This window comes from Hemitrygon akajei, chromosome 9, assembly GCF_048418815.1.
Source record: "Hemitrygon akajei chromosome 9, sHemAka1.3, whole genome shotgun sequence".
NCBI lineage: Eukaryota > Metazoa > Chordata > Chondrichthyes > Myliobatiformes > Dasyatidae > Hemitrygon > Hemitrygon akajei.
Window position 1 is genome coordinate 6,955,174 of NC_133132.1, and position 12,743 is coordinate 6,967,916.

Consider the following 12,743-nt stretch of genomic DNA (forward strand, 5'->3'; position numbering starts at 1 on the left):
TTAAAGGATTGGGAAACTTTTAAAAACCAACAGAAGACAACTAAAAAAGTCATCAAGAAGGAACAGTTGGAATACAAAGGTAAGCTAGTTAATAATATTAAAGAGGATACCAAAGGTTTCTTCAGATTCATAAAGTGTAAAAGAGAGGCAGAAGTAGATATTAGACTGTGGGAAAATTATGCTGGAGAGGTAGTAACGGGGTCAAGGAAACGGCGGACAAGCCGAGTAAGTACTTTGCGTCCATCTTCACTGTGGAACACAGTAAGTAAACCTGACATTACTAGGGAAACAGCAGGCCAGGCAGCACCTATAAGTAGAAGCACTGTCGATGTTTCGGGCCGGGACCCTTCATCAGGTCCTGGCCTGCTGTGTTCCACCAGCATTTTGTGTGTGTTGTTTAAATTTCCAGCATCTGCAGATTTCCTGGTGATTACTAGGGAAAAGATGCTTGGGAGACTGAAGGTAGATGAGTCACCTGAACCAGACGGTGTGCACCCCAGGAGTCTGACAGAGGTGCCTGAAGTGATTCTGGAGGCTTTAGTAATGATCTTTCAAGAATCACTAGATTCTGGAAGACTGAAGAATTGCAAATGTCACTCCACTCTTCAGGAAGGGAGGGAGGCAGAAGACAATACAATACAAAGATAGATGGCGGGGAGCAGTAGTTTTGTTGAAGCAAAGTATCTACAGAAGAACTTAAACAGATTAGAGAATGGCAAAGAAATGGAGATGGAATACAGCGTCAGGAAGTGTACGTTTATACTCTTTGCTAGAAAAAATAAAAGCATGGATTATTTTCTAAATGGAGAGAAAAATTCAAAAATCTGAGGTGCAAAGGGACTTGGGAGTCCTCCTGCAAGATTCCCTAAAGGTTAATTTGCAGGCTGAGCCTGTGGCGAGAAAGGCATTCAAGAGGACTAGAATATAAGGTTCACAAACGTGACTGCAGAATTAAAAGGCTTTTCAGATGAGGAGTGCCTGATAGGTCTGGGCCTGCACTTCCTGGAATTCAGAGCGGGTGGGGATCGCATTGAAACCTATCAAATGCTGAAAGGCCTCGACAGAGTGGATGTGGAGAGGATGTTTCTTGTGGTGGGTAAGTCTACGACCAGAGGACACAACCTCAGAATAGAAGGATGTCCATTTAGAACAGAGACGAAGAGGAATTTCTTTAGCCAGAGGGTGGTGATTCTGTGGAATTCATTGCTGAGGTGACTGTAAAGGCCAAGTCATTGGGTATATTTAAGGCAGAGGCTGATAGGTTCTTGAACAGTCAGGGATGCAGGGAGAAGGCAAGAGATTGGGGCTGGAAGGGAAATAGACCAGACTCGATGGGCCAAATGGCCCGATTCTGCTCCTATATCTTATGGCCTTATGGAGTTAGAAGTTGAATTAATTCCAGCAGGTTGGGCTTTTTTCGGGTCATATAACTCCATGGGTCTAAACATCACCAACTCTTCATTATTTAAGGCCCAACACACACCTCTGGCAACAATTTCTTGGAAGTGTCATCGTACTGTGCCATCCAGCAAAAGGCCCCCCGGGCCACTGCGTGTTTGCTGAAAATGAACTGATTTAAATTGATCTCATCTGTCTTCACAGGATCCATGTCCATCCATTTGCTGCCAAATGATGTGCCTGTCCAAATGCCCCTCGCTTTTCCATTCCCTTCGAGTGATCCTACCCTCCTCGTTACTATTCTATATTTTAATGTAAGTGTACAATTCCGTTAGACACAGGAGCAAAACTAGGCCGCTCACCCCATCCAGCCTGCTCTAGCATTCTGTCACAGCTGATTGATATTCCCGATCAACCCCGTCCAGCCGTCATCGCCTGTAACCTGTGACGCTGTCACTAACCTCTGCCTTAACTACACCCAATGACCTGGACTCCACAGCTGACAGTGGCAAAGCAGTACAGACAAAATGCTGGTGGAACACAGCAGGTCAGGCAGCATCTATAGCGAGAAGTACAGACGACGTTTCAGGCCGAGACCCTTCTCCCTGTCGATGCTGCCTGGCCTGCTGCGTTCCACCAACATTTTGTGTGTGTTGTTATCTGGATTTCCAGCACCTGCAGATTTCCTGGTGAGTGGAAGAGCATTCCACAGATTCACCACTCTCTGGGTAAAGCAATTCCTCCCCATCTCCGTTCTAAAGGGACATCCCTCTGTTAGAATCACAGAACACTACAGCACAGAAAACAGGCCATTTGGCCCTTCTAGTCTGTGGCGAAACTTTATTCTGCTAGTCCCATTGACCTGCACCCAGTCCGTAACCCTCCAGACCTCTCCCATCCACGTATCTATCCAACTTATTCTTAAAACTTAAGAGTGAGCCTGCATTTACCACGTCAGATGGCAGCTCGTTCCACACTCCCACCAGTCTCTGAGTGAAGTTCCCCCTAATGTTCCCCTAAACCTTTCCCCTTTCACCCTAAAGCCATGTCCTCACATATTTATCTCTCCTAATCTAAGTGGAAAGAGCCTACTCACATTTACTCTGTCTGTACCCCTCATAATTTTGTAAACCTCTATCTTCTCATTCTTCTACACTCCAAGGAATAAACTCCTAACGTGTTCACTCTTTCCCTGTAACTCAACTCCTGAAGACCCGGCAACATCCTAGTAAATCTTCTCTGCACTCTTTCACTCTTACTGATATCCTTCCTATAGTTAGGTGAACAGAACTGTACACAATACTCCAAATTTGGCCTCTCCAATGTCTTATACAACCTCACCATAACATCCCAATTCTTATACTCAATATGAAGGCTGGGGAGCCAAAACCCTTCTTTACAACCCTGACTACCAGTCTTGCCACTTTCAGAGAATTATGTATCTGAACTCCCAGATCCCCTTCTTCCTCCAAACCCCTCCACAACCTCATTCTGAGTTTGCCCACTGACCCAGTTACCCAGGGCTGCTGCTGGGAAACTCTTTCCGTTGCCTGTCCCAGCTGAAACCAGATACACAATATCTACTTCCCTCCCTCCCTTCCCCTCACACTCGGTGTCTCGTCCCTCCCTCACTCCCCTCACACTCTCTGTCTAATCCCTCCCTCACTCCCCTCACACTCGGTGTCTCGTCCCTCCCTCACTTCCTCACACTCGGTGTCTCGTCCCTCCCTCACTCCCTCACACTCTGCATCTCGTCCCTCTCTCACTCCCCTCACACTCTGCATCTCGTCCCTCTCTCACTCCCCTCACACTCTGCATCTCGTTCCTCCCTCACTCCCTCACAGTTAATGTCTCGTCCCTCCCTCACTCCCTCACACTCTGCATCTCGTCCCTCTCTCACTCCCCTCACACTCTGCATCTCGTCCCTCCCTCACTCCCTCACAGTTAATGTCTCGTCCCTCCCTCACTCCCCTCACACTTGGTGTCTCGCATCTCCCTCACTCCCCTCACACTCTCTGTCTAATCCCTCTCTCACTCCCCTCACACTCAGTGTCTCGTCCCTCCCTCACTCCCCTCACACTTGGTGTCTCATCCCTCCCTCACTCCCCTCACACTCTGCGTCTCGCATCTCCCTCACTCCCTCACACTCTCTGTCTAATCCCTCCCTCACTCCCCTCACACTTGGTGTCTCGCATCTCCCTCACTCCCCTCACACTCTCTGTCTAATCCCTCTCTCACTCCCCTCACACTCGGTGTCTCGTCCCTCCCTCACTCCCCTCACACTCAGTGTAACGTCCCTTCCTCACTCCCCTCACACTCTGCGTCTTGCATCTCCCTCACTCCCCTCACACTCGGTGTCTCGTCCCTCCCTCACACTCGGTGTCTTGTCCCTCCCTCGCTCCCTCACACTCTGCGTCTTGTCCCTCACTCACTCCCTCACACTCTACGTCTTGTCCCTCCCTCTCTCCCCTCACACTCGGTGTCTCGTCCCTCCCTCACTCCCCTCACACTCAGTGTAACGTCCCTTCCTCACTCCCCTCACACTCTGCATCTCGCATCTCCCTCACTCCCCTCACACTTGGTGTCTCGTCCCTCCCTCACACTCGGTGTCTTGTCCCTCCCTCGCTCCCTCACACTCTGCGTCTTGTCCCTCGCTCACTCCCTCACACTCTACGTCTAGTCCCTCCCTCTCTCCCCTCACACTCGGTGTCTCGTCCCTCCCTCACTCCCCTCACACTCAGTGTCTCGTCCCTCCCTCACACTCTGCGTCTTGTCCCTCTCTCACTCCCCCTTACACTCTACGTCTTGTCCCTCCCTCTCTCCCCTCACACTCGGTGTCTTGTCCCTCCCTCGCTCCCTCACACTCTGCGTCTTGTCCCTCACTCACTCCCTCACACTCTACGTCTTGTCCCTCCCTCTCTCCCCTCACACTCGGTGTCTCGTCCCTCCCTCACTGCATGAGACCATAAGATTTAGGAGCCAAGTAGGCCATTCATCCCATCGTCTGCCCCGCAATTCAATCATGGCTGGTCCAATTCACCCAGTCATCCCCACTCCCCTGCCTTTTCCCCGTACCCTTTGATGCCCTGGCTAATCTAGAACCTATCTATCTCTGTCTTAAATACACCCAATGACTCGACCTCCACAGCCGCCTGTGGCAGCAAATTCCACAGATTTACCACCTTCTGACTAAAGTAATTTCTCCACATCTCTGTTCTAAATGGACGTCCTTCAATCCTGAAGTTGTGCCCTCTTGTCCCCGACCGTGGGAAATAACTTTGCCATATCTAATCTGTTCAGGCCTTTTAACATTCGGAATGTTTCTATGTGATCCCCCCTCATTCTCCTGAACTCCAGGGAATACAGCCCAAGAGCTGTCAGACGTTCCTCATACGGTAACCCTTTCATTCCTGGAATCATTCTTGTAAATCTTCTCTGAACCCTCTCCAATATATTCTTTCTAAAGTAAGGAGCCCAAAACTGCACACAATACTCCAAGTGTGGTCTCACGAGTCGCTTATAGAGCCTCAACATCACATCCCTGCTCTTGTATTCTATACCTCTAGAAATGAATGCTAACATTGCATTCACCTTCTTCACCACCGACTCAACCTGCAGGTTAACCTTTAGGGTATCCTACACAAGGACTCCCAAGTTCCTTTATATCTCTGCATTTTGAATTCTCTCTCCATCTAAATAATAATCTGTCCGTTTATTTCTTCCACCAAAGTGCATGACCGTACACTTTCCAACATTGTATTTCATTTGCCACTTCTTTGCCCATTCCCCAAAACTATCTAAGTCTCTCTGCAGGCTCTCTGTTTCCTCAACACTACCCACTCCTCCAGCTATCTTTGTATCATCGGCAAATTTAGTCACAAATCCATTAATCCCATAGTCCAAATCATTGACATATATCATAAAAAGCAGCACTCCCAACACCGATCCCTGTGGAACTCCACTGGTAACTGGCAGCCAGCCAGAATAGGATCCTTTTATTCCCATTCTCTGCTTTCTGCCGATCAGCCAATGCGCCACCAATGCTAGTAACTTCCCTGTAATTCCATAGGCTCTTATCTTGCTAAGCAGCCTCCTGAACGGCACCTTATCAAAGGCCTTCTGAAAATCCAAGTATACTACATCCTTTGTCTACCCTGCTTGTAATTTCCTCAAAGAATTGCAGTAAGTTTGTCAGGCAGGATTTTTCTTTCAGGAAACCATGCTGGCTTTGGCCTATCTTATCATGTGCCTCCAGGTACTCCGTAATTTCATCCCTAACAATCGATTCCAACAACATCCCAACCACCAATGTCAGGCAAACAGGTCTATAGTTTCCTTTCTGCTGCCTCCCACCCTTCTTAAATAGCAAAGTAACATTTGCAATTTTCCAGTCATCAGGTACAATGCCAGAGTCTATCGATTCTTGAAAGATCATCGTTAATGCCTCCACAATCTCTCCAGCTACTTCCTTCAGAACCCGAAGGTGCATTCCATCAGGTCCAGGAGATTTATCCACCCTCAGACCATTAAGCTTCCTGAGCACCTTCTCAGTTATAATTTTCACTGCACAAACTTTGCTTCCCTGACACTCTTGAATGTCGGGTATACTGCAGATGTCTTCCACTGTGAAGACTGATGCAAAATACGCATTCAGTTCCTCTGCCATCTCTGCACCTCTCATTACAATATCTCCAGCATCATTTTGTATTGATCCTATATCTACCCTCAGCTCTCTTTTACCCTTTATATACTTAAAAAAGCTTTTAGTATCTTTGATATTAGTCACCAGCTTCCTTTCATAATTCATCTTTTCCTTCCTGATGACCTTCTTAGTTTCCTTCTGCAAGTTTTTAAAAGCTTCCCAATCCTCGATCTTCTCACTAGCTCTGGCTTCCTTGTATGTCCTCTCTTTTGCTTTTACTTTGGCTCTGACTTCACTTGTCATCCACTGTAATGTCCTTCTTCCCTTTGAAAATTTCTTCTTGTTTGGAATATATCTATCTTGCACTTCCCTCATTTTTTGCAGAAACTCCAGCCATTGCTGCTCTGCTGTCCTTCCTGCAAATGTCCCTTTCCAGTCAACTTCAGCCAGTTCCCTCCCCATGCCATTGTAACTTCCTTTATTCCACTGAAATAACCGACACATTGGATTTTATTTTTTCCCTCTCAAATTTCAGTGTGAACTTGACCATATTGTGATCACTGTTCCCTAAGGGTTCCTTAACCTTCAGCTCTCTTATCGCCTCCGGATCATTGCACAACACCCAATCCAGCACAGCTGATCCCTAGTGGGCTCAACAACAAGCTGTTCTAAAAAGCCATCCCTTAGACATTCTACAAATTCTCTCTCTCAAGTCAGTACTGACCTGGTTTTCCCAATCCACTTTCATTTTCAAATTCCCAGTGATTACCATGACATTGCCTTCTGAAATGCCTTTTCTATCTCCTGCTGTAGTTTGCAATCCACATCCTGGCTGCTGTTTGGACGCCTGTATACAACTGACAATAGGGTCCTTTTACCCTTGCTATTTCCACTTGCCAACTCCTACTCACACTCAGTGTCTTGTCCCGCCCTCACTCCCCCCACGCTCTGCCTCGCTCCATCTTCCTCATTGCCCAACCCACCATTTTCCTCACTGTCCCATCACTCCACAAGCATCCTCCTTCATCTTCCACTTTTGTGCTCTGTCTTATTCCCCACCTCCCAATTCTCCCCTCCCCTGCCACCTCCTGCTCCCCCTCAGCCTCCCAACCCCTCATGCCTCCAGCGCATTTCTCTACATTTTATTTTGTCAGCAAGAACTCAGGCTTGCATTTCTTTACCTTTATAGAGTCCACCGTTACACAGATCGAATAGAGCTGGGTGCATATTCTTCGGAGCTGCCTCTCTTGCATTGATAACTACAACACGTTCTAAGAAAGAGATGGAAAATGTCACACACAGACAGTATAGGGTGAACTGCACATATCTCAGACAACACACTGCACTTTGCATAGGGCAGTGTGCACAGTACAGTCAGTGAGGGTCAGTGGGCACTGTACAGTCAGTGAGAGACAGTGGGCACTGTACAGTCAGTGAGAGACAGTGGGCACTGTACAATCAGAGAGGGTCAGTGTGCACTGTACAGTCAGTGAGAGACAGTGTGCACTGTACAATCAGTGAGGGTCAGTGTGCACTGTACAGTCAGTGAGAGACAGTGTGCACTGTACAGTCAGTGAGAGACAGTGGGCACTGTACAATCAGAGAGGGTCAGTGTGCACTGTACAGTCGGTGAGAGACAGTGGGCACTGTACAATCAGAGAGGGTCAGTGTGCACTGTACAGTCAGTGAGAGACAGTGTGCACTGTACAATCAGTGAGGGTCAGTGTGCACTGTACAGTCGGTGAGAGACAGTGGGCACTGTACAGTCAGTGAGAGACAGTGGGCACTGTACAGTCAGTGAGAGACAGTGGGCACTGTACAATCAGTGAGGGTCAGTGTGCACTGTACAATCAGTGAGAGACAGTGTGCACTGTACAATCAGTGAGGGTCAGTGTGCACTGTACAATCAGTGAGGGTCAGTGGGCACTGTACAGTCGGTGAGAGACAGTGGGCACTGTACAATCAGAGAGGGTCAGTGGGCACTGTACAGTCAGTGGGCACTGTACAGTCAGTGAGAGACAGTGGGCACTGTACAGTCAGTGAGAGACAGTGGGCACTGTACAATCAGTGAGGGTCAGTGTGCACTGTACAGTCAGTGAGAGACAGTGGGCACTGTACAGTCGGTGAGAGACAGTGTGCACTGTACAGTCGGTGAGAGACAGTGTGCACTATACAGTCAGTGAGGGTCAGTGTGCACTGTACAGTCAGTGAGGGTCAGTGTGCACTGTACAGTCAGTGAGGGTCAGTGTGCACTGTACAGTCAATGAGGGTCAGTGTGCACTGTATAGTCAGAGCAAGCCCATGTGACCTGTATAATCAGTGAGGGTCAGTGTGCACTGTATAGTCACAGCAAGCCCATGTGACCTGTATAATAAGTGAGGGTCAGTGTGCACTGTATAGTCAGTGAGAGACAGTGTGCACTGTATAGTCAGTGAGAGACAGTGTGCACTGTATAATCAGTGAGGGTCAGTGTGCACTGTATAGTCAGTGAGAGACAGTGTGCACTGTATAATCAGTGAGGGTCAGTGTGCACTGTATAGTCACTGAGAGACAGTGTGCACTGTATAATCAGTGAGGGTCAGTGTGCACTGTATAGTCAGTGAGAGACAGTGTGCACTGTATAGTCAGTGAGAGACAGTGTGCACTGTATAATCAGTGAGGGTCAGTGTGCACTGTATAGTCAGTGAGAGACAGTGTGCACTGTATAGTCAGCAAGAGACGGTGTGCACTGTATAGTCACTGAAAGACCATGTGCACTGTATAGTCAGTGAGGGTCAGTGTGCACTGTACAGTCAGAGCAAGCCCATGTGACCTGTATAATCAGTGAGGGTCAGTGTGCACTGTATAGTCAGTGAGGGTCAGTGTGCACTGTACAGTCAGAGCAAGCCCATGTGACCTGTATAATCAGTGAGGGTCAGTTGCACTGTACAGTCAGCGAGGGTCAGAGTGCACTGTACAGTCAGTGAGAGACAGTGTGCACTGTATAATCAGTGAGGGTTAGTGTGCACTGTATAGTCAGTGAGAGACAGTGTGCACTGTATAATCAGTGAGGGTCAGTGTGCACTGTATAGTCAGTGAGAGACAGTGTGCACTGTATAGTCAGTGAGGGTCAGTGTGCACTGTATAGTCAGTGAGAGACAGTGTGCACTGTATAATCAGTGAGGGTCAGTGTGCACTGTATAGTCACTGAGAGACAGTGTGCACTGTATAGTCAGTGAGGGTCAGTGTGCACTGTACAGTCAGTGAGGGTCAGTGTGCACTGTACAGTCAGAGCAAGCCCATGTGACTTGTATAATCAGTGAGGGTCAGTGTGCACTGTACAGTCAGTGAGGGTCAGTGTGCACTGTACAGTCAGAGCAAGCCCATGTGACCTGTATAATCAGTGAGGGTCAGTGTGCACTGTACAGTCAGTGAGGGTCAGTGTGCACTGTACAGTCAGTGAGGGTCAGTGTGCACTGTACAGTCAGAGCAAGCCCATGTGACCTGTATAATCAGTGAGGGTCAGTGTGCACTGTACAGTCAGTGAGGGTCAGTGTGCACTGTACAGTCAGAGCAAGCCCATGTGACCTGTATAATCAGTGAGGGTCAGTGTGCACTGTATAGTCACTGAAAGACCATGTGACCTGTATAATCAGTGAGGGTCAGTGTGCACTGTATAGTCAGTGAGAGACAGTGTACACTGTATAATCAGTGAGGGTCAGTGTGCACTGTATAGTCACTGAGAGACAGTGTGCACTGTATAGTCAGTGAGAGACAGTGTGCACTGTATAGTCAGTGAGAGACGGTGTGCACTGTATAGTCAGTGAGAGACAGTGTGCACTGTATAGTCAGTGAGAGACAGTGTACACTGTATAATCAGTGAGGGTCAGTGTGCACTGTATAGTCAGTGAGAGACGGTGTGCACTGTATAGTCACTGAAAGACCATGTGACCTGTATAATCAGTGAGGGTCAGTGTGCCCTGTATAGTCAGTGAGAGACAGTGTGCACTGTATAATCAGTGAGGGTTAGTGTGCACTGTATAGTCAGTGAGAGACAGTGTGCACTGTATAATCAGTGAGGGTTAGTGTGCACTGTATAATCAGTGAGGGTTAGTGTGCACTGTATAGTCAGCGAGAGACGGTGTGCACTGTATAGTCACTGAAAGACCATGTGACCTGTATAATCAGTGAGGGTCAGTGTGCACTGTGTAGTCAGTGGGGGTCAGTGTGCACTGTATAGTCACTGAGAGACAGTGTGCACTGTACAACCAGTGAGAGACAGTGTGCACTGTACAGTCAGGTGACCTGACCTGTATAATCAGTGAGAGACAGTGTGCACTGTATAGTCAGTGAGGGTTAGTGTGCACTGTATAGTCAGTGAGAGACAGTGTGCACTGTATAGTCACTGAAAGACCGTGTGACCTGTATAATCAGTGAGGGTCAGTGTGCCCTGTATAGTCAGTGAGCACTGTATAGTCAGCGAGAGACGGTGTGCACTGTATAGTCACTGAAAGACCGTGTGACCTGTATAATCAGTGAGGGTCAGTGTGCCCTGTATAGTCAGTGAGGGTCAGTGTGCACTGTATAATCAGTGAGGGTCAGTGTGCACTGTATAGTCAGTGAGGGTCAGTGTGCACTGTATAGTCAGTGAGAGACGGTGTGCACTGTATAGTCACTGAAAGACCATGTGACCTGTATAATCAGTGAGGGTCAGTGTGCACTGTATAGTCAGTGAGCACTGTATAGTCAGTGAGAGACAGTGGGCACTGTACAGTCGGTGAGAGACAGTGGGCACTGTACAGTCGGTGAGAGACAGTGTGCACTGTACAGTCGGTGAGAGACAGTGTGCACTGTACAGTCAGTGAGGGTCAGTGTGCACTGTACAGTCAGTGAGGGTCAGTGTGCACTGTACAGTCAATGAGGGTCAGTGTGCACTGTATAGTCAGAGCAAGCCCATGTGACCTGTATAATCAGTGAGGGTCAGTGTGCACTATATAGTCACAGCAAGCCCATGTGACCTGTATAATCAGTGAGGGTCAGTGTGCACTGTATAGTCAGTGAGAGACAGTGTGCACTGTATAGTCAGTGAGAGACAGTGTGCACTGTATAATCAGTGAGGGTCAGTGTGCACTGTATAGTCAGTGAGAGACAGTGTGCACTGTATAATCAGTGAGGGTCAGTGTGCACTGTATAGTCACTGAGAGACAGTGTGCACTGTATAATCAGTTAGGGTCAGTGTGCACTGTATAGTCAGTGAGAGACAGTGTGCACTGTATAGTCACTGAGAGACAGTGTGCACTGTATAGTCAGTGAGAGACCGTGTGCACTGTATAATCAGTGAGGGTCAGTGTGCACTGTATAGTCAGTGAGAGACAGTGTGCACTGTATAGTCAGTGAGGGTCAGTGTGCACTGTATAGTCACTGAGAGACAGTGTGCACTGTATAGTCAGTGAGGGTCAGTGTGCACTGTACAGTCACTGAGGGTCAGTGTGCACTGTACAGTCAGAGCAAGCCCATGTGACCTGTATAATCAGTGAGGGTCAGTGTGCACTGTATAGTCAGTGAGAGACAGTGTGCACTGTATAGTCAGCGAGAGACGGTGTGCACTGTATAGTCACTGAAAGACCATGTGCACTGTATAATCAGTGAGGGTCAGTTGCACTGTACAGTCAGCGAGGGTCAGAGTGCACTGTACAGTCAGTGAGAGACAGTGTGCACTGTATAATCAGTGAGGGTTAGTGTGCACTGTATAGTCAGTGAGAGACAGTGTGCACTGTATAATCAGTGAGGGTCAGTGTGCACTGTATAGTCAGTGAGAGACAGTGTGCACTGTATAGTCAGTGAGGGTCAGTGTGCACTGTATAGTCACTGAGAGACAGTGTGCACTGTATAGTCAGTGAGGGTCAGTGTGCACTGTATAGTCAGTGAGAGACAGTGTGCACTGTATAATCAGTGAGGGTCAGTGTGCACTGTATAGTCACTGAGAGACAGTGTGCACTGTATAGTCAGTGAGGGTCAGTGTGCACTGTACAGTCAGTGAGGGTCAGTGTGCACTGTACAGTCAGAGCAAGCCCATGTGACCTGTATAATCAGTGAGGGTCAGTGTGCACTGTATAGTCAGTGAGAGACAGTGTGCACTGTATAGTCAGCGTGAGACGGTGTGCACTGTATAGTCACTGAAAGACCATGTGCACTGTATAATCAGTGAGGGTCAGTTGCACTGTACAGTCAGCGAGGGTCAGAGTGCACTGTACAGTCAGTGAGAGACAGTGTGCACTGTATAATCAGTGAGGGTTAGTGTGCACTGTATAGTCAGTGAGAGACAGTGTGCACTGTATAGTCAGTGAGGGTCAGTGTGCACTGTATAGTCAGTGAGAGACAGTGTGCACTGTACAGTCAGTGAGGGTCAGTGTGCACTGTACAGTCAGTGAGGGTCAGTGTGCACTGTACAGTCAGTGAGGGTTAGTGTGCACTGTATAGTCAGTGAGGGTCAGTGTGCACTGTATAGTCAGTGAGAGACAGTGTGCACTGTATAATCAGTGAGGGTCAGTGTGCACTGTATAGTCACTGAGAGACAGTGTGCACTGTATAGTCAGTGAGGGTCAGTGTGCACTGTACAGTCAGTGAGGGTCAGTGTGCACTGTACAGTCAGAGCAAGCCCATGTGACCTGTATAATCAGTGAGGGTCAGTGTGCACTGTATAGTCAGTGAGAGACAGTGTGCA

The 12,743-nt window shown here is 48.2% G+C and overlaps 1 protein-coding gene across 1 annotated transcript in view; it reads right to left on the minus strand.

The window, feature by feature from the left end:
* The window catches only part of LOC140732866 (glutathione hydrolase 5 proenzyme-like), a 255,965-nt gene that overhangs the window by 71,624 nt on the left and 171,598 nt on the right, over positions 1–12,743 (minus strand). Inside the window, exon 4 of the mRNA XM_073055495.1 lies at positions 7,222–7,311. Coding sequence (XP_072911596.1) covers positions 7,222–7,311 — 90 coding nt within the window. The remainder of the gene's footprint in view (positions 1–7,221; positions 7,312–12,743) is intronic.